At 38.8% G+C, this 23,649-nt stretch overlaps 1 protein-coding gene across 1 annotated transcript; it reads right to left on the reverse strand.

Moving 5' to 3' along the window:
• Nucleotides 1-13,631: 13,631 nt before the first annotated feature.
• LOC131243986 (uncharacterized) lies at nucleotides 13,632-13,988 on the reverse strand. Its single transcript, XM_058243651.1, has one exon. The coding sequence runs from the start codon at nucleotides 13,986-13,988 to the stop codon at nucleotides 13,632-13,634; it is 357 nt and encodes a 118-aa protein (XP_058099634.1).
• Between the last annotated feature and the right edge of the window lie 9,661 nt (nucleotides 13,989-23,649).

Here is a 23,649-nt window from a genome sequence, read left to right on the forward strand (position 1 = left end):
ATGTTCAATTTATCTAATAAACCAATGGAAAACAGATGGTAAAGCCTATCAGAATGTCAATGATGAAGGTGACAATGCCAAAGTCTATACAATTTATTAGCACAAGAAATATTCAAAGCAGACAGGGCAAAAAAATAAGAAGCTGAAGTGCCATTGGAAGGGAACTCTAGCATGAAGAGGCAACCATTCCTCCTACCCTTCCCAAGCGCTTTTTCTATTGTTAGATCCTGCACAATACAAAAATCACTGAGGAAAATAACCAAACAATTATTTTCAGTAAGTTGACTCATAAAAAAAACTTGGAAGACAACTTAGGAACATGAAACACATTTTTTAAAATAAAGGATTGATCAGTAGTAGGGGACAACTGTAAAATACCAATTGACTTAATGGGTATAGTAATGCATCATTAGCCATAAAAAGAACTTGATAAGTATAAGGAATAACATCATGAAGGTGAGAAGAACTATTGATCATATGATTTGATGCATTGGAATTAATATACTAAGGAGATGACAAAGATTTACCTGATAGGCTTGCAACAAAAACAACCTATACGATCTATTGAACCATCTCAAGAGTTCGAAGAGAGGTAGAGATAGAGCTAGTAGAGTCACTAGAAGCAGGTGCAGGCTGAAGATGAGTATGGAAAACAACAAAGGCATAACCACGACAGCATTCACGACGACGACCACCACCTCCTTGGCCTCGGGAAACAGTAGTAAAATCCTTCGCTTTACATTCATAAATGCCATGACCAATTTGGCGACAATAAGAGAACTACTCCTTGAAACTAGATGTCCCACCTTATTACAACCAAAACAAGTCATACTGTGAGTATAACGAGTACCAAATGAGGTTACTAGATTCATATAAGAGGAACTGGGAGACTGGGGAATTGAGGAGAAAAACCTTAATCCACTCTTCTTCCATTAACAAATCATTGATTATAACATTCATGGATGGAAGATACTACGGTTGAAGAGAGCAACTCAGTAATGCTCATACTTTGGGCACAGTTTCATCAGAAATTGCTGAACACGTGTCCGCTCTTGCAAATCCTGATAAATATTAAATCATTAAGAAACTCTATATCCATTGTTGCCATCTTAGTCCATATGGCCACAATATCATTGTAGAATGCCTGAATACCTTTAGCACCTTGGGGAAGATGTACCAAATCCCATTCTAAATGATAGAGATAAGCTTCATTGTTGTAGTAGTATATTCTTGTAAATGATCCCACATAGCCTTAGCCGTGCGATGTGGAATCAGCGCAACAAGAATAAATTTCTCAACTGAATTTAAAATTCAGGTCGTTATTCGACCATTCTTCATCTTCCAATCAACTAACTTTCAACATCTACCAATTTTAGGGTCTGAACAGACCCATCTATCAGCCCCCAAAGACCACTGTCCCTTAAGAAACACCTGAAAGTGGAGAGACCAAAGTCCATAATTGATACCATTAAAGGTACATAGGGGAGCATTATTGTGAAAGTTTTCTTTTTTCCATAGTCACAATATAAACAAACATCAAGATGCAAGATCACAATACGGAATCACCAGCCACCAGATCGCACAACACAACAAATCCAACTTACTACCAAAATTTTTAAACACAAGTACAACTAGATCCGTACAATCAAATAGCGTTAATTATTACTGAGAAAAATTCCTATTGAATGCTTCACCTAACGAACTTATTTTAAATCAGAGCTTTTTCACGTTATGAAAAAGTGATTTTATCAAATGACCTTGTCGTAAAGCAAGTACCAGAACAAAAAGTCTTGATTCACTAGCTCTTATTAGAGTAGCTGCTGTTGGATTAGATAAGAGGTGCCAAACAGCCCTTAAATTAATGGGGCAGCTTATTAAAAACTTTTTTGATAAAAGTACCAAAATGTAAATTTTACATTGAGAAAGTATTTATTTATTTTTGTAAAATCCCTTCTGTTTATCGAGGCTACACCTTTTGACTAGGTGTGGCATAGAAATAGGGTCCGATTTGGATAAGAAGCCGATCAACTTATCATCTGGGCAGCCTTGCTTTCCATCCAAATCTCGAGGGGTGGACATGACACCAAACAATTCATGTTATTCACGAAGGGAGAGGCAATACAAGAATATTATTTAATTACCATACAAAAGAATTCTACTCACCCTATTTTATTACAAGCAGCTAGCCCTTAGGAAAATAAAAAAATAAAAATCGTTCTAACTTCATCTGTCTCTGGGTAGTCAAAGGCTGGGTTTTGGCAATAATCATATTGAAAATCCTAACTCAAACAACCACGATTTTACGGACTGCACTTTTTAATTTTTTTATTTAAATTTTTACGGTTAGCTTGTTAGTACACACCCATGTGTGTACACACAGTCACACACTCCATGTTAGCCACCCCCACTAGGGATCAACACCAAGACCTCAAGTGTTGAAACGAGGTATCTCCACTCAGTGGGCCAGTTGAGCTATGGATCTGGGTGTTTTTACGGACTGCACTTATCACATAAGCATTATCATGTTCGAACCTCCTAGGAAGAAACTTTCTGCAAAATTAAGAAATTCTTAGGATTCATTTATGTACGTAATCCTGTCAGGTCAAGATTAATTAAGCCTAATCCTGAATTTTGGTGGGCCTCCAGATGCATTGCTTTCCTACTGTAATTGTGATTTGGAAACGTTTAGATAAGAAAACCAAACAAGTTCATAATAGCAATTAAGTGGAGGAAAGTGTCGTGCGGCCCACCAAGAATCAGGATTAGCCTTAATCCCGATTTTCTAAGATCTCCTACCCAAATGGGCCATAAACACAACTAAATGGCACACTACGCTTATGAGGTGGGCATATGACTGGCAAAACTATCATCGTTTGATGAATTTCAGTAGTTTGTTAACCAAATTTTGTCTATGATTGGACCGATAATCGCCTTTGGCCCACTCCAGACATTTCCATATCCCAGAGATCTTGTAGAAGGAAACCTTCAAAGGGAATTGGGTGAAAAGGATTCAATCTAAGGGTGACATGCACATTTTCGTCATCGCCACTGTAAGTGAAATAGAATTCCTTGGGGATTGGGATTTAGAGCAGTCTAGAAGACGGGGGAAACAGTTGGATCTGCAATGAATGAAGAATGAGCAGCGGAGAGAGAGAGAGAGAGAGCTGATTTGGAAATAGTGGTCAATATTTATCATGTAAATGAAATAGAATTCTTGAGGATTCTTCGTCCTTCCCATCTTTTATTAATTTATAATGAAAAATATGTACGCTTATAGAATGAAATAAGCAAATAAGAAAAAGATAAGAAAAAGTATGTGAATCCGTTCTTTGCAGGACGACCAATATATACAATAATAGTCACCGTCACCAATCGCCATCTTCATAATCGAGACCATCATCATATTCAATTCACCTCTGGAATACTCTGGAGAGTGGGCCGCCACGACTGGTGCCTTGCATGGCGATCACCACCTCCATTCATCAACTGGGTCAATACTTGCTCGACCGACATCTCTTGGATGTCGAATCCTTCTAGGAGTTCCTCTAATTGCCTCTTGGTAACCTTGATCTTCACTTCTGTGGAAGAAACTGTCTTGTTCTCACTTATCAACCTCTCCTCTTCCATCTCCATATCATTTTGGACCCTATCATGACAGATCCCATCACGAGTATCATGCTCAAAGATCATATTGGAGCTATTTGACTCCAAATCGTTGCCGGCCCATGTCATGGAAGATTCGTGTTTCAGACAATTTCCCATTCTCTCTCTCTGTGTGTGTGTGTGTGTGTGTGTGTTTTCTCTTGTTCCAAGAATTCTCTTGTTCCAAGAATTTTGTGAGGTTTGTGGTATGTATATATAGAGAGGGTCTGTGAAACCAAGTTGGAGAATATGACAAACGAAATCATCTTCTCACGTGGGTTGCTTAAAAAAATAAGAATAAGAATTTTGGACATTCAACCTCAATTCCAAGAAGACAGAGACAAACAGAAAACCTGACTTTGGCCTGTTGGATTCAAACATTGGAATAGGATAATCCAAGAACTTAGGCTTTGTATTTGAAGAATCTTGTAGAGTTTCACCAAACAAGTCAGCAAGCGTACGTTTTGATCCTGACCATCCGTATTGTGGAGCCGATGTTGATAGGGCATACCTTGCATTGATAGGAGGATCCTAACCATCTGTTTGGCTGCATCAGAAGTGGCCAATGTTCCCGTTTCAACAGGAAACATATGATTAAGATCATTAATGAGTTTAAATTTTTTGGGTGTCCTGTCTATAGTGGGGCCCATAACGTGAACAGTCTGGATTAACATGCATGCATGCATGCATCGTGTGTTGACCAGAAGCCGACAAGTAAGAATTGAAGGTTGGCCCTATGTTGCCATCAACAAATTGGTTTTTATAATGATTTCATTTGAAGGTTGGCCCTATGTTGCCATCAACAGATTGGTTTTTATAATGATTTCATTTCAGTGCTTGAATTTAGATGTTTGAACTTTGATGCCGGTTCCTCTTGAACTCGTGTAGAATAAGCTTATTCCACCGTTTATCATGTGCGGCCCATCAATTTTCTCCCAAAACTCAAGTGAGCGACACCATGTCAATCATGCCTAAAACCTCTAACATCACATGGTGTGGCCCATCGAGTTTTGGAATGGCATTATTTTTTGGGGTGTCCACATAATGGTCGGATCATCTCATGTATGTAAGATTGGATTGGATGGCATAAATTCACAAGTCTTTAATGGTGGGCGTTTCCAGCGGTGTGTGATCCACATGTGGCCTGGTTTGGGACATAAAGTGAACTGTGGTACGACGTTATGAACAGATTGGATGTTGGCCTTACATCACAGTGGGACCCACACCCAAGATTGTAAAATAAGCTTATTGCACTCCTGTGGTATGCTACAGTGATAATGGTAAGAAATGGTGCCCATGGGATGTATTCCATACATCCCAACTGTCCAACTGATGAGTTGCCTCACATTCTGTAGGATAAAAAGTTTGCTCAAATGGTAAGTCGAGTGGCCACAGCATAGTGATAGGTTGAGAGGGGATGCCCATCCTTGATTTAAGTATATGGGCCCACCATGTTGCATATGAAATATGGAAACGGATTGGCTACTCCCCCTGCCACCAGCCAATGGCTGATGGTCAGTGCTCTGTGGGCCCCGCCATGATGTATGTGTCTCATCCATGCCGTCCATATATTTTTATAGATCATTTTATGGGCTTAGAAAAAAAATGAGTTATATAGAAATCTCAAGTGGGCCACATTACAGGAAACAGTGTTGAATGAACGTCGACCGTTAAAAACATTTTGGGGCCATAAAAGTTTTGGATCAAGCTGATATTTATTTTCCCCTTCATCTGGGTATTTATGACCTAATCAACAGATTGGATGTAAAATAAAAATTACAGTGGGCCTTAGGAGGATTTTAATGGTGGATATCCAATCATTGGTATTTTCCTGTGGTGTGGTCTACCTGAGATTTATATCCCTCTCATTTTGTGTATCAAGCACTAAAATGATCTGTAAAGATGGACGAAAAGAATGGATGAAACACATATATTATGGTGGGGCCCACAGAGCACCGACCATCAGCCACCGGACTGGTGTTGGGGGAGTAGCCAATCCGTCTCCATGAAAAATCTAGGACATCCAAACACTTCATTTTTCCATTATATATGGAGAAAATCAGGCTGTTATGCAGTTCAGGTGAGCCCTAGAATCAATGCTGAGTGTCACCTCCCACCTTCTTCCCTGTTATATGGCCCACTACAGTTTTTGATGGTGCTGATTTTCAAGTCCTCAAAGTTGCCTGATGGGACGCATCTGATGGAGAGGTTGGATGTGATACATACACCACATGGGCCCCACATCTTCACAGTATCACTGGAACGCACCTCGTTCTCCAATTCTTGTGGAAGAATAAGCCAACAAGCATGTTCATTATAATGACTATAATCTCAGGTAGGGGAAGGTTTTTAACTTAATCCAAAAATTCCGGAGAATATTCAATCTTCGCCATTCATTTTTAGGGGCAGCTGACTGACGGTTAGAATCGTTCGGTGCATACGATTTTATGTACAGTAGCCGTAAGGCTCGTTTTTCATCTGAACATAAAAAATCATCCATGGAGCCGTTTTTAGACAAAACTCAATCAATCGATATTTTCTAAGTTGGATACCAAGAATTCATTATGGCTACACGTGGTACACATGTATATGTATTGCTTTTGACAAAAGGTCCAACCACGAAAGTAGTATACAATGGAAGGACATGTAAGAATTATATAAGGTGAACATTATTGATCAACCGTCTGGATTACCCTAAGAGTTGGATAGTGTGATTGGGAGAACTAGTAAATCCACTTAGTTGTGATTCATTTAAAATCATGTAATGGGTGGTGTGTCACAACCGTATGACACGCACAATATTCTAGTTGAATTAGGATTGATAAATTTGTATGGAGCTAGCCTTAAGGAGAGGAGTTTCAGTGGGTTTAAAACTCCTCAACCCTCAAAGCTATATAAACAGGGCTGGGTCCCAAAGCCTGCACACATCATAAGCTTTTCATCCCATCACGGTGCTTTTCTAAGGGTGTAAGGTGTGGAAGACCATGACAATCAACTTATAGTAATGGCCACGCAACCATGTATGGATTTTAGTTTAATAACTCAATCCCAATCTCCGATGCAATGGACGGTCCTTTAATTGCACAAATTAAAGTTTACAGTTGGTATTAGAGTCGACTATGCATCGACTATGGTGGATCCGTTCAGTTCATTGGATTTATTCTAGAACCTTCTGGGCCAAATTTGTCCACTGCATTCACAGTAATCTAGACTCTTATTTGGGCCTTTGGGCATTATTCCAATACCCGTCGTAACATCAATACATTTGTCATTCAGATTGTACATTACCTTACCAAAATCCGACACCTACAACAAGTTAAACCCAATTAAGGGGGCTATTAGATCTCAGGTTTAGGCAGTAGGAATCTGGAAAAATTGACATGGGATAAATCCCATTGCTGTGGCGGTGTACATCACCATTCTCTTCATGTAATGACCTTGAATTTTAGTGCGTTTAGAACTAACATAAATAGTTAAATATTTTTAATTTTAATTTTAATTAAGAAATAAAAACAAGTTAATAGCTAGGTTGGTAGTCACATTCTTGTTTGAGAAAGAGGTCGAGGGATTGACTTTTGCCATAGGGAGATTCTAGGAGGGATTGATTAAGTAACTTCCAACCCTTATATCTTTTTATTTTTTTATTATTTTATTCATCTCTTCCCGATTTATGCAGTGGATGGTGTGGATCATCCACACGATTATTGTATAGGTGCGTAGAGAAATTATAACAAAGAGATAATTTATAATTTCAGATTTAGGTAATAGTATTTTCGAAAAAGATTTAATTGCTTGCATTTGACTATGTTAAGATAGATTTAAACGGGTCATTTGATCCTAAGCACTAAAAGATATTAATTCCTTAAATCTCATATCAATACGATTAATGGATGTGACATTATTGTATAGGTGCGTAGAGAAATTATAACAAAGAGATAATTTATAATTTCAGATTTGGATAATAGTATTTTCGAAAAAGATTTAATTGCTTGCATTTGACTACGTTAAGATAGATTTAAACGGGTCATTTGATCCTAAGCACTAAAAGATATTAATTCCTTAAATCTCATATCAATACGATTAATGGATGTGACATTTTTATCAAATTTAACCATAAGAATCATTTATACCTTAAATTTTAAAATTGCGATCGGACATATATATCTTAACATTTGACTATGTTAAGATAGATTTAAACGGGTCATTTGATCCTAAGCACCAAAAGATATCAATTCCTTAAATCTCATATCAATCCGATTAGTGGATGTGACATTTTTATCAGATTTAACCATAAGAATCATTTATACCTTAAATTTTAAAATTACGATCGGACATATATATCAGATCGGATCCCATCTACATATGCTCATTCTGGAATAGATCTAAATTGTTGTCTAAAGAATATGGGTAGATTTGACCGTTTTTGATGGGTCAAAAGGATGAAAGGTTAGGATCGTACTTATTATACTTTAAATCAGTTATTATTATTATTTTTTTTGAAATATAAATTGTTTGGATCTAAGCAATCTTTTGACCAATTCTCAATCTAAGATTTTGTGATGTCAATGGATGGCTTATATATGTCCCATATAATCAATGGATTATCGGATGTATCAGATCCGATCTATGCCATTTATGTGAATTTTGGAATATATCTAAAACCTCATTTGGAATTCTAGATGGGTTTGATTGTTTGAAGGGCCGCACTAATTGTAAGAATGATTGTTGTTAAAAGAAATATGGATCTTATATGGTTTAGATTTGAAAATTAATTAGTTGTCCCCTCAATTGATTATGTGGGAGTTGATGAATGGTTCAGATTTGACCATATGACTAATAAATATTAAAAGTAGGAAAAATAAAGAAGAACATTCAAAGTTATAAATCGATAATCATAAACTTAGTTTTTATAGCATCTGTCGATCAATTGACAAGACGGTTTGATTGATCGGATGTGGTAAATTATGTTTAGGGACCAAATTTTGAAAATTAAAATGAATTCGACTGATCAACAGGTCAGTTCAATTGATCGATGGCACAGTTCGATTGATCGACAATTCGATAGAATATTTTGTTTGATTTGTAAATTCTAATATTTTAATGTGTAATGTAAAGTAATAATAACTCTCGCTCATCTTAAAACATTAGTGTGGTCAGATCACCTTAGGTTAATCAAGTGGGCCCCACAGTGAAGAATGATCATCCATAATCACATGTTAAGAATAGAAGTAAAGGGATTCAAATCAATGGTTAGATTTCTCATGTGGGTCTTAAATTAGGTGATCAACAAGCTAGATAGATTATATAAACTACTGAAAACATAAATATATTTGATTGTGTTATGTATTTAGGTGGTTGTCATTTGATTGATTTTGGGTAACGTCTCGGAATTTACATCCTCAAAATATTGGTGAGTGACTCCAACATGTTTCCTCTCCATTGTGATTAAATTCGTCATCCAATTGTTTTCGTTGATTGTAATTCCTTGTGTTGAATGGCTGTTTGCTTAAAATTAAAATGATATATACTGTTATATATGTGACAATTGTTAACATAATGTATAAAGCATTCTCATGCATCCATGTCATGCATCGTATAACTGTGTTGAATACCTAAGGGCACTCCCTAGATAACCCGTAGGTATTACAGTACTGGATGACCTTGGAGATCGTCCCTGGATGCTCATAATATGTAAAAGCCTACAAAGATGGTGTAAGCGTATCCCAAAAAGGGAGAGATGCAAGTTAATGAGATCTAACTCAAACAAATAAATTGATCAACCCATTTGATGCATTCATGCATCCATACATCTAATGACATTCATACATTTCTATTTTAACTATGATTTGCATGAATCATGATGGATTCACTCACTGGGACTGACTCACTGACATTTTATTAATGAAAAAATTGTACGAATTTACTGAATGATGAAATAGCTACTCAAGTTTCAGGGCAATAAGGTAAACCAGTGGATGATTCACAAAGGCTATGGCCCTATCTTGATGAATACAAGTTGAATATGTTAAATCACTAACATATTTAGTTGAACTCACATTATTCCTTTGATTACGTCTTAAAACAAACTTTAAGTTGATTAACTAAAAGTTACGAATAGTAAAACTTTTATTAATAAATAATTTAATGGATCACCAAATGGATGGATTGTGGTACCATGCTTAACTTTTGTGAATATTATCAATATATGGATTGAATGCCTATAAATGACCGTAATGGTGGATATATGTGCGTGTGATAGAAATAAATGAATGTGAGATGTTTTGATGAAGGTTTAAGTTTGAAAACTTAGTGTATATTTTAACTAAGTTTATGGAAAATAGCACGAAGGGATGATTTTAATACACATGGTGTACAAGTCATTTGTCATAGCTCTGTACACATGGGGTACAAGTCATTTTCCATCACTCGGGTATGAGTTCATACTCTGTATTTGAATTTTAAGTCGTGACAATTTAGATTCAGCATAAAATAAAATAAAAAAAAAAAGGGAGAAAGAGGAGCGCCGCACCTCGATTTCGATGAATACCGGTCTCCATCAAGAGGGACAAGGTGACAACCGCAGCTCGAGGGAGTAGGGTTTCTCGAAACCCTTGCCAGATATTGTTTTTCGAATAGCATAAAGTGTTCGCCAATCCCGCAGCCATGAATTCCAATCATCTGTCGACGTTGCCGTAGCTGATGCAGGTAACGCGGCCATTAATGGCCACCATTGATGCTCAAGCAGAAATGGGTTCTTCAACCCTAAGGGATCTCTGCCGTGGTAGCCATTACCTCGGCGATCGACTTCAGAGATTTGGGGAGATGGCGAAGAACTGTTGAATCCATCTCGTGCATGACTATTCCATTCAATTGCTGATAAAACCCTTTAGAAAAATCCTGATTGCGGCAGCCATTGATCGTTATCATTGATGTTCACCTTTTGTGATCTTCGCCGGTGACAACTAGTTTTCGAGGACGCTTGCGGCCACCATTAATGGTGTCACTGAGCTTCGATTCATGCACTTGGCCCGCCCGCAACCTCATCTCTTCTCCATCTCCAATTCTGGCGCCCATCAGGGATGGTGATGAAGGTCACCATTAGCAGCCGGAATTTTCAGTGGAGGCCAACTTTGGAGAGAGAAGATTCAGAGGAGCGCGACTATGGTGGGGTTTCTTAAACGCTTTTGCAATCCAGTGAGAGACCAGAGGCCTCTATTGGTTCTCTTTTTGGTTTTTGGGTTAATTGAAGGCCTTATGGTGGGCCTTCTGAGTCGCACACAAGCCCAGGCTTGACTAACAACGTTAGTATAGGCTTGTTGGGCCCAGATTGGGTTGTTTCATTAGGTTTTGGTCTCAAGTGTCAACCGTTCAGTGGACCTTGTTCTTGGACCCGTTTTTCAATTCGAATTAAAGCCCAATTAGGGCCTGATTACGGGCTATGTTTGGACCACCTTTATAGGCCTATGCCAATTCCAAATTCTTTAGTGGGCCATATCTTTGGGCCGGATGGTCCAGTAGTTCCTATGTGTGGGCCGTTTGCTTAATCCCACATCTGTTTGTGCTCAAGTATTGGATTGTTTGGTTGCTTATTTATGGGCCACCTATTAAGTCCCATTTCAGAAAATTTGTGTCCAATTTGAATTTTAATTTGGATCCAGTGGCTGACAATTTGATGGCATTGTACTGGGCCTTCAATCGCCTTTATTCACCCTTTTAGGACCACTTTCAGGGCCTTTTCTTAGATTTGAACCATCTATTCAACTTAGAATTAGCAAACCATCTGGCTTGTTCATTAGGTGGATAATTAACAAGATTCCCATCATGCGGACCTTATGTATCAAATATGAACCGTCCACTTTATGGACCCTAATGAGAGACTTAACTGTCCATCTGATTTGGGTAAATGTTTTATCTGGCCGTCCATCTTGTGAATGGAAGATGCCAGACATGGAATGCTCATCTATGATACTGAGATCATATAGAGTCTTGATTCGGCTCAGTTGTAGGCTCATCATCCATATTCTAGAAGCTAGCATCCACCATTGATTTAAAGGGAATGAGGAGAGAGAAACCTAGCTAGTTGTCTATTTCCTTTTATTTTTATTTTTATTTTTATTTTTATAGATCCCCTATATTTCAACTATCAATGTTAGCTACTTTATGGGATAAATTAGACTATTTTATAGATAATCCGTTGAGGTTAAGATTATATTTGCAATCCTGAAGTTTAAATTTGTGGAATTGTATCTGGTCGTGTTAGCTACCACAGTGACCTCAATCAATGAAGATTTTATGCATTTTGACTCTTATAATGGGTTACGGTGGTAGGATTGCTTATGGCTGCATTTGCGTTCAATGTGGACGGTGATGAAAACGTAGACAATCACCTTTCAATAGGGATGTAAGCGGTGTGGAGTAAATGGTTCTGCTAATGTAAGCTTTAGAGACTCATCTTATCCACAAGTATTGAGTAACTTGAATTTATATGATTGGCATTGATTAGCTTCATGTTTAGGGGAGTCACGTACATGTCATAACTACTTTCCACAGGAGAAGTGATGATGATGTAACCGATTCTCATTAGAATTGACTAGTTGTGCCCATCTTCGTCCCGAGTAGTTCAATTCGGAGGGCCCAATCAATTGAATTTATAATAAAATTTGCCTAATATTCAGTTTCATTCATGAAGAAACTTTCTACAAAATTAAGAAATTCTTAGGATTCATTTATGTAGCTGATCCTGCCAGGTTAAGCCTAATCCTGAATATTGGTGGGCTCCATAACTGGCCTCCAGATGCATTGCTTTCCTCCTGTAATTGTGATTTGGAAACTTTTAGATAAGAAAACCAAACAAGCCTGCAGGTCTCATCGGATTTGCCACTAGAAGTGCTGGTCAGCTAGGATCAATAGGCTGAAGCTGAGAGGGCAGCTTAAGTTTGTCGACGTTCTGACGGAAGGAAATGTGCCGGCAAATGGGATGGCCCGCATGGGGAGCGATCTCAAATGAAGCTTGCTCGTCCGGTGATCATCATGACCTACCCCATATTTGGAGCCTCCTTTTACTGGATAGAGTTAGGCTGTGAGCGATTACGCAGTCCTCTAGGGGAGTCATCAGTGGGTCCGGCCTGTCACTCTGATTTAATTTTCTTTGATAGGCTACTCTCATGGCCTTTTTTCTTGGGGGCAGCCCGAATGTTGTTTGCGGTATATAGTCTTATACTTGCAATGAAAAATTTGTGTTTTTAAAAAAAAAAACAGAAAAAGAAAAAGAAAAAAGAAAACCAAACAAGCCCATAATTGCAATTAAGCAGAGGAAAGTGTGCGCGGCCCACCAAGAATCAGGATTAGGCTTAATCCTGATTTTCTAAGATATCCTACCCAAATGGGCCATAAACACAGCAAAACGGCACAGTATGCTCATGAGGTGGGCATAGGACTGGCCAAATTGTCATAGTTCGAAGAATTTCAGTAGTTTGTTATCCAAATATTGTCTATTATGATCAGACGGATAATCGCCTATGGCCCACTCCAGAATTTTCCATGCCCCCATAGATCTTGTAGAAGGAAACCGTCAAAGGGAACTGGGTGAGAAGGATTCAATCTAAGGGGACACATTTTCGTCATCGTCACTGTAAATGAAATGAAATTCCTTGGGGATTGGGATTGAGAGCAGTCTAGAAGACGAGGGCAGCAGTTGGATCTGCAATGAATGAAGAATGAGCAGCGGAGATAGACAGCGGATTTGGAAATAGTGGCCAATATATATATATATCATGTAAATGAAATATAATTCTTGAGGATTCTCAGTCCTATGTCTCTTTTATTAATTTATAATGAAAAATATGGTACGCTTATAGAATGAAATTATCAATTAAGGAAAAGATAAGAAAAAGTATGTGAATCCTACTGTTCTTTGTAGGTCGATCAATATATACAATAATAGACACCGTCACCAATCACCATCTTCATCACCGTCACCATCATCATATTCAATTCACCTCTGGAATACTCTGAAGAGTAGGCCGCCACGACTGGTGTCTTGCATGGCAATCACCACCTCCATTCATCAACTGGGTCAATACTTGCTCGACGGACATCCCTTGGATGTCGAATCTTGCTAGCAGTTCTTCTAATTGCCTCTTGGTAACCTTGATCTTTACTTCTGTGGAAGAAACTGTCTTGTTCTTACTTATCGACCTCTCCTCTTCCATCTCCATATCATTTTGGACCCTATCATGACAGATCCCATCATGAGTGTCATGCTCAAAGATCATATTGGAGCTTTTTGACTCCAAATCGTTGCCGGCCCATGTCATGGAAGATTGGTATCTCAGACAATTTCCCATTCTATCTCTTTCTCTCTCTGTGTTTTCTCTTGTTTCAAGAATTTGTGAGGTTTGTGATATGTATATATAGAGAGGTGTTCTCTCTTGTTCCAAGAAATTTGTGAGGTTTTTGGTATGTATATATAGAGAGGGTCTGTGAAGCAAAGTTAGGGAAAATATCAAACTAAATCATCTGCTCACGTGGGTCGCTTTAAAAAAAAAAAAAAGAAAAAAGAAAAGGAGTTTTGGACATTCAGCCTCAATTCCAAGAAGACGCAGACAAACGGAAAACTTGACTTTGGCCTGTTGGATTCAAACATTGGAATAGGATAACCCAAGAACTTAGGCTTTGTATTTGAAGAATCTTGTAGACTTTCACCAAACAAGTCAGCAAGTGTACGTTTTGATCCTGACCATCCATATTGTGGAGCCGATGTTGATAGGGAACACCCCGAAAATGGCATTGATAGGAGGATCCTAACCATCTGTTTGATTGCATCTGAAGTGGCCAATGTTCCAGTTTAAACAGGAAATCATATGGTTAAGATCATTAATGAGTTTAAATTTTTTGGGTGTCCTATCTATTGTGGGGCCTATAATCCGAATAGTCTAGATTGACATGCATGCATGCACCATGTGTTGACCAGAAGCCGATCAGTATGAACTCGAGGGTTGGCCCTATGTTGCCATCAACAAATCGATTTTTATAATGAATTCATTTCAGTGCCTGGAATTTAGATGTTTGAACTTTGATGCCGCTTCCTCTTGAACTCGTGTAGAATAAGCTTATTCCACCGTTTATCATGTGCGGCCCGTCAATTTTCTCCCAAAACTCAAGTGAGCGACACCATGTCAATCATGCCTAAAACCTCTAACATCATACGGTGTGGCCCATCGAGTTTTGGAATGGCCTTATTTTTTGGGTGTCCAAATCCTGGTCGGATCATCTTATGAATGTAAGATTGGATTGGATGGCATAAATTCATAAGACTTTAATGGTGGGCGTTTCCATATCAACAGTTCTCAGTGGAATGATCTACCTGTGGCCTGATTTTGGGACATAAAGTGAACTGTGGTACGACGTTATGAACAGACTGCATGTTGGCCCTACATCATAGTGGGACCCACACCTAAGATTGTAAAATAAGCTTATTGCACTCGTGGTATGCTACAGTGATAATGGTAAGAAATGGTGCCCAAGGGATGTATTCCATGTAAGAACTCTATCTAGTGGGCCTTACTGATCAACAACGGTCTAGATTGTCATTTAGTTGGACTATGGGATTGAGTTAACTAGTGAGCCTCATTTCAGGTGATGCACTGCGCAATCTATTTGCGCAGCTTTGCGTACTAGGTGTACTAGGGCTGGAATGCTATAGCTATCTTATGCAGACAATAATTTGAGTTGAAATAGGATGCTGCAATGTGGAGCGTGGGAGAGAGAGTTGTGATGGGTTTCAAACTCTCTCTCTCCACAGACTCTATATAAGAGAGCTGAGTCCCCGATCCTACACCACGGTAGAATTCTAGTCCCATCTTGTGAATTACAGAAAGGGTGTGAAGGAGAGGAAGATCCTAAGCTCTACAGGAATTTTGGTATTCTGGTATTTTTATTCGGCTTCTATGGCGGCGTCTCATCTAGGTACGCTATTTGAACCCTTGATCCCCATGTCCCTTGCACAGATAGATCCGTGGGCCTATTATGCCTAGATGATTAGATTATCTATTCAGATTCATCCTTTAGGGATTCAAATTTCAGATCAGATTTTGAATTCCCAAATCAGATAGATTGGGATTTTGAATTCCGAATCCGATTAGGGATTTACATCCTCATTACCTGAATTAGGGGCTTCGAATTCAAATCCCCAAATGCAGACAATAATTAGGGATTATTCGAACCCCAAAACTAGTTAATTTGGGGATTTCAGTCCTATACCCCATATCTAGCTAAGATTAGGGATTTTCGAATCCCAAATTCAGATTAGGGATTTTTCGAATCCCCAAATCCAAATTAGGGATTTTTGACCTACAACCCTAAATCCAGTTTCAATTAGGGATTTTAGAAACCTCAAAATTAGAAAAGGGATTTCGAATATCAGAATCAGAAGTAGGGTTTTAACACCCAAACAAGAACATCATCAGGGTATACACACCTTTTCCGATTATTCTACAGTCGATCCTTTCGATCTCGATTCGCCTCTGCTAGATCAATGATTGATCTGGCATCTAGGGCTAAAATCATACATGAGCAGGCCATCTTGAAGGTTGTGACTCAATTTCTCCAGTCCGCCTTCGTCACGAGTGGAATTTTCCTCCATTATTATCTCATGGCAGTTGACAACCCCATCAGGACTTCCGCCTTCACATCTACCCTTGAGCCTTGGATTTTAGCCAGATCACTGTGATTCCAGGGACGGCAGCCATTGTCGACATCTTGATGTTGTAGTTGAGAGTGCGACAACCATGGTTGAAGATGGTCGGCCTTCTCTTCTATCGTCAACAGGGAGACAGAGAGACGATCTCTCTCGTCTGCTGCTTGCAGAGTGAGACGAAATGCAGGGTCGTTTATGACCTTATTAACATTCTGGTCTGCGAACCCGATTTATTTGGACTTCGGGTCCATTCTGTAGAGCCGTGAATGGATTTGTTATGGGCCTCTTCTTTAGGCCAAAACTAGTCATCTAGATCTGTTATGGGGCTGTTCTTTGGGCTAGAACCGGATTTCTGGATCTGAAATTGGGCCTGTTAGTTAGGCTTGTACCGGATCTTTAGTACTAATCACCTTATGGCATGAGCCCTTGACTCGGCCTAATTTTTGGAACCATCAGATTTTAGCCCAAATTTGTGGACTCACTCCAGTCATCTTTGGGCCCTATTAAGGCTAGGTGATTATACATATAAAGATCTTAATTTATAGTTTGTGATATTAAACATTCACGGTTTTGACTCATTTGCTAGATATCCATACATATGAATTTATAATATATGACCTAATTTGTCTGTCATATGGACAAATATGCATGGGTCTACACGTCCAGTTAAATAATTCCATCTATCATGCGAATGTCAAGGGTTAGAATTGTAATGTTTATTTATTATGTGGAGTCTTAATTCGGCGTAATTATAGCCCATTACCTATACTCGGAAGTTGTTATAGACCATTACAACATATAATTTGAAACCTATATGTATGTTTCATTTTAAAATCCCTTTATGTTCCAATGATTAACACCGACCATCTTATGGGCCGCATTAGACTCATTTAGACATAATCCATTTAGAGGCAGGATTATAATCGTGATCCTAAGTCTATATTTATAGTGTTGGATTCGGATATGTTAGCCACCATAGTAACCTCAATCGATGAAAGTTTTACAAGTATAGACTTGTAAAATTGGGATAAGGCGGATTGCATACAGTTGCATTCACATTTTCATGGTACGGTAACAAAAACACAGACGTTTACCGTTTGGCAGACACGTGAATGGGTGAAATAAATGATGCTAGTAATGTAAAGCTGAAAGACTCATCTCACTCACAGGTGTTGAGTGTCTCAGATTTACATCATTGACATCACTTAGCTTCATGTTCAGGATGATCATTAGCATGTTATTATTACCAACCATAGGAGGAATGATGATGATGTGACAGATTTTCACCAGGATTTGATGGTTAGGCCCATCTTCATCTTAGATGATTCAGTTGATGCCTCTCTTAGTAACTGAATTGATTAACTTTGCCTAATAATTTTGTTTACATTCACGAAATTGCTTTGTGAAACTATGAATTAATGTGAGTATAAATGTATCTTTTTCATTTCAGTCTCAATTCCAACTAATTAGAATCAAGTCCCTGCCCTAAATGGATCTAATTACGCTCAATGAAAGAACGTCATTGAAGTTGTATTGGGCTGTCTTTAATTAGATCTGGCCCTGATAACACCAGAACCGCCAGAACCATCTAATGATGCCACTGAAGCTGAATATAATCGATGGGTTACATGGTTTAGATCAAATGATACATGCTTAAAAGTCATAAAGTATCCGATTTCTAAATCTATGAAGGGCGTCATGCTTGAAACAGATAAGGCCAAAGTTTTCCTGACTGAAATGGGAAAACAATTTAAGAAATCTGATAAATCTGAAGTGGGCATTCTTTTGAATAAATTGACTCGCTCATCCTACAATGGAAAATGCAATATCCGTGAATATATTATAGAGCAGATTGAAGTTGTATCTAAGATCCGTTTTCTAGAGCTTGTACTCACTGATGACTAACTGATTCATTTGATCATGAACAACATACCTCCTTAATTCGGCACGTTCCTGGTAAACTATAACACTCTGAAGGACATGTGGACATTGGATGAACTTATCACTCAGTGCGTCTAAGAAGAAGATAGGATCAGGGAGATGGTTAAAGTTCAAAATGTTAATATGGTGACCTCTAGTCATGGGCATGGGCAAGGGAATAAAGGTAAAAGGAAAAGGAAACAAGGTTCTAATAATGGATTCTCTGGTCCTCCATCTAGAAACCATGAGAATCAATCTAGCAATTGTTGAGGGTCAAATATTGCATATCAGACCCCGATTATTGCCTGATTTTACGTACACGATAATGCCTAATATTATAATTTAATCGTGTTTTTGTTGCAGTCTGTAATAAGGAGCTTTGATTGAAAAAGAGTATTAAAAGCATGGATTTAATGCTCCGAAGTCACCAGAGCAAGGAATGGACTCCAGGGGACCGAGATCGATGGATATACACGCCAGAGATCCAAGAAAATTGAGAAACTGAAGCTCAAGTGGCCTGAAAGTTAGTCAGAATGCAAGATCACATGGTTTCCACCGTCCACTCGGCTCGAAACTTCATACATGGCCTGAGGACCATAAATTAACCGTACATGTCAAATTTCAGCCATTAGATCCTCGTGAAAGTGGCCCAACAGAGAGATCAGAGGGTGCTAGCCGTTAAAGAGCATCTTGAAAATCCAGAAGCGATTAAGGCTCAAACTTAGGCGTTAGAAAGAGCACGAAAAATAACAAATCCTAGTGAAATTTTGTGTCATTTGCATGGTGCAATCAGGAGATACTGACGGCAGAAGATATAACAAAAGAGAAGGGCAAATCTGTAAATAGATGTGCCATGCATGGCTTACGTGAAGCAAATTGTATTTTTAAGGGTTAATGTTGTCCTTAAGTGTGTGGCCCACCCTGAAGTCAGATCTACTTTAAACTAGAGGCCATGGGCTAACACTATGTACAGGAGCTGATGGAGGGAGTGGATTTCTAAGACAGGCATCACAGTGGACTCCACCTATTTTTTGTGCAAAACATCCAAATTGAGCAGTTTTGGACGTCCAGTGACGTACGTGTTCCACTTGGGTTTTGACAGTGGGCCCCACCCATCATTCCATTAGATGATCTGACCCGTCCATTTGCTCTGGAGGATGGCCAAGACCCTGGATATGATTCCTTTCTGGTCCTATACAAGCGATCGTGTGAACTTCTTATCCAAACGGAAGACGGACGGTGCAATGAAACGTTCCGTGGGCAACACCGAATCTGACCCAAAACCAGTCAATTCTACATAGTTTTTCGAGTATAATCCAGTGAACGGAGCGGATTTCTAAAACGCCGAAGAAAGTGGGCCCCACCAAGCATCAGTCATTGCGAAAGGAGTGCATAACTCCACCTCTCAGCTCCGCACGCCTGTTCTGGCTTGTTATGTACTCTCCCAGCCGACCGCCTCACAGAGGCTATAAAAAGAAGAGAGAGTGAGGGAGAGAAAAAGAAAAGGGGCCGTGGGGAGAAGAGCTTGGCTGGATGTCAGGGAGAAGTGTTTTGAAGGCTGGACGTGAGGCTGTTTTTTTTCTTGTTCTTTTCTCTCTCTTTTTATTTTTCTTTTTAATTGCTTTGGGTTCAGGCCATTCATGTGTGGCTAAACCTCTTAGCTAGGGCTAAGAGGTGAAGCCTGTAGCGAGATGAGAAATTATATTTTGTGCCTTTAATTTAAAATTCATAAACTGAATTTGATTTTAGTTGATTATTAAAGGAATATTTTTCTTAGTCTTTTATGGTCTGTTGTGACTGAAATTACAATGGGTTTGCAATGGCTTTGAGTATTTCTTTTCCCTTTTTATGTTTATGAAGTCAGGAACCCCTGTTGTTCATCATTGTCCCATGGGCATGGTAGGATGACAGTATCCTTCCTGATCTTCATACATTGTTAATTGGTTGGTAATTAGTTTAATTCTATTGTTTACTCTGTCTCCTAGGCATGGTTTGGTGATGGAATCCATTCTAATTCATATACCTTTCATCTCTTAAAAACCAGATCAAGTAAGTTCAGTTTGAATTCCATAATCCTTGATGCAGGCATAAGATCTCCATGATCTCTACAAGTGGATCCTCTGAATCCCTAGTCTCCTTCCTCTGAATTCCTTAAATTTTTAGATAATTATTCCACAAATTATTTCTTAAATTCTATTTGGTTTAGATCACATCTTAGTCTAGTTCTAGTTCTACTTGGTTCCAGATAACGTACAAGTATCAGTCCCTGTGGATTCGACCTCGGTCTTACCGAGTTTATTACTACATCACAACCCTGCACTTGGGGTGTGAACAACAATGGATCTAAACGCTAACGGGTTAAGGTAAACCGTGCTTCTTTTGCAAAAAGGCGGGATATCTAAAGAAAGACTGTGAAGGGTTTAAGAATTAGCTCATAAAGAAAGATAATCATTATGTTCCTGTCTGTTTTGAATATAATCTAACTGATCTGTCAGCGGATTCTTGGTGGATAGATTTAGGAACTACTATTTAGATATGCACTTCTATACAGGAATTACTACAAGTCAGGCCACCAACTGATGTGGAGCGCTCAGTATACATAGGCAATGGTGTCAAGGTTGACGTAGAGGCAATATGAGTTTATAGGCTTAAGTTGAAGTCTGGTCATTTTTTGAATTTAGTAGATACATTTTATATGCCGTCTATAAGATGCAATTTGGTTTCAATTTCCTGTTTGGATAAGTTAGGATATTCATTCCACTTTGAAAATAAAAGTTTTAGTATTTACTTTAATTCGATTAAAGTTGGAATCGGCTATATAGTAAACAACTTATACCAATTAGACTTGATTGCCTCTCATGTCTATAATGTTAATATCTTGCATGGAAATAAAGTGGGATCCAAGTGAAGGCTAGACTATGAGAATTCCTCTATGTTGTGGCACAGACGGCTATGCCATATATCTCGAGAGAGATTAGACAGGCTTGTGTGAGAAGGAATTTTGCATTCTCTAGACTTCTCTGACTATAAATTATGCATTGATTGCATAAAAGGGAAACAGACTAGAACGAAAAAGGTGCACCTAGGAGTGTAGGTCTATTAGAGGTTATACATACAGATATCTGTGGACCATTCCCTACAGCTTAATGGAGTGGCTACAAATATTTTATTACCTTTATAAATGACTACTCTCGCTTCGGGTACCTATACCTTATCAGTGAGAAATCAGATGCCCTAGATGTTTTTAAAATCTATATGGCCGAGGTTGAAAATCAACTCGATAAGAGAATTAAAGTTATCAGATCTAACCGTGATGGTGAATACTATGACAGATATGACGAATCAGGACGCAATTCAAGGCCATTCGCTAAATACTAGCGGGATTGTGGCATTGTCGCTTAGTACACTATGCCTGTACTCCAGAGCAGAATGGAGTGGCTGAGAGACGCAATCGCACCCTTATGGATATGGTGCGAAGCATGGTCAGCAATTTGACATTGCCAGAATCTCTGTGGGGTGATGCGTTCATATACTAAACAGGGTTCCTAGCAAATCAGTAAGCAAAACTCATTTTGAGTTGTGGAATGAGAGAAAACCAAGTATCTGTTATCTCCATGTTTGGAGTTGTCCTGCTGAAGCCAAAATTTATAACCCGCATGAAAAGAAGCTTAATCCTAGAATCGTAAGTTGGTTCTTCATTGGATATCCAGAAAGATCAAAAGGCTATCGATTCTACTGTCCTTCCCACTTTATCAGGATTGTTGAGACTATGAATGCCAAATTCATTGAGGACACTGAAAACATTAGGAGCACGAAAACCAGAAATTTTGTATTTGAGGAACAAAGGACTTTGACTCCAATCATAGTCACTTCAGATCACTTGGATATTAATGATGCAGTTGATCCTGCAGTTACTGCAGAATACCATGTAGAACCTCATGTACAAACCACTAATGAGGAAATCAAGATCACATCCAACAAGCTGAACCATTGAGAAGATTTGAAAGAGAGAGAAGACCTGTAAATCGAGACGATTATATCTTATACTTACAGGAGCACGACTTTGACATAAGGGTGGAAAAGGATCTTAAATCCTTTACATAAGTCAAACAAAGTGCTGATCATTCTCGTTGGTTTGATGCCATGAAAGATAAGTTGAAATCCATGAGGGACAATAAAGTATGAGATCTTCTAGAGTTACCTATTGGAATAAGGCCGATTGGTTCTAAATGGATATTTAAAGCTAAAAGGAACTCCAAGGGTAATGTCGAAAGGTATAAAACCCGACTTGTTACTAAGGGTTTTAACCCGACTTTGAGGAGACTTTCTCACCAGTATCTAAGAAAGACTCATTCAGGATTATAATGGCTCTTGTAGCTCATATGAATTTAGAGTTACATCAGATGGATGTAAAGATTGCATTTCTCAATGGGGATCTGAATGAGAATGTGTACATGTTGCAGGCCGAAGGTTTTGTAGCTACTAGCTCGGAACATTTGGTTTGCAAACTTAAAAAGTCTATCTATGGGTTGAAACAGGCATCACGACAGTGGTATCTTAAGTTTTATGAAGTAATTTCCTCATATGGCTTTATAAAAAATACTGCAGATGAATACATATACATTAAACCCAGTGGGAGTAAGTTCGTTATGATGATTTTGTATGTTGATGACATTCTGTTGGCTAGCAGTGATACCAGGATATCGAGCGACACCAAGAAATTCTATATAAGAAACTCTCTCTCCACAGACTCTATATAAGAGAGCTGGGTCCTCGATCCTACACCACGGTAAAATTCTAGTCTCATCTTGTGAATTACAGAAAGGGTGTGAAGGAGAGGAAGATCCTAAGCTCTATAGGAATTCTGGTATTCTGGTATTTTTATCCGGCTTCCATGGTAGTGTCTTATCTAGGTATGTTATTTGAACCCTTGATCCCCTTGTCCCTTGCACAGATAGATCTGTGGGCTTATTCCACATATAGATTAAGTCCCACATTCCATACATTGGAACTGTCCAAAAGATGAGTTGCCGCACATTACTCTGTGGGATAAAGAGTTGGCTCAAATGGTAACTCGAGTAGCCACAGCACAGTGATAGGTTGAGAGGGGACGCCCATCCTTGATTTAAGTATATGGGGCCCACCATGTTGCATATGAAAAATCTAGGACGCCCAAACACTTCATATTTCCGTTATATATGGAGAAAATCAGACTGTTATGTAACTCAGGTGAGCCCATACAGTGAGAATCAATGCTGACTGTCACCTCCCAGCTTCTTCTCTGTTATATGGCTCACTACCAGTTTTTTATCGTGCTGATTTTCGCGTCCTCAAAGTAGCCTGATGGGACGCATCTGATGGACAGGTCCCACATCTTCACAGTATCACTA

This window comes from Magnolia sinica, chromosome 1, assembly GCF_029962835.1.
Source record: "Magnolia sinica isolate HGM2019 chromosome 1, MsV1, whole genome shotgun sequence".
In the NCBI taxonomy this organism is placed as follows: Eukaryota; Viridiplantae; Streptophyta; class Magnoliopsida; order Magnoliales; family Magnoliaceae; genus Magnolia; species Magnolia sinica.

Coding starts and splice junctions, on each gene's coding strand:
- LOC131243986 (XM_058243651.1), bottom strand. CDS start 13,988: ATGGGAAATTGTCTGAGATACCAATCTTCCATGACATGGGCCGGCAAC.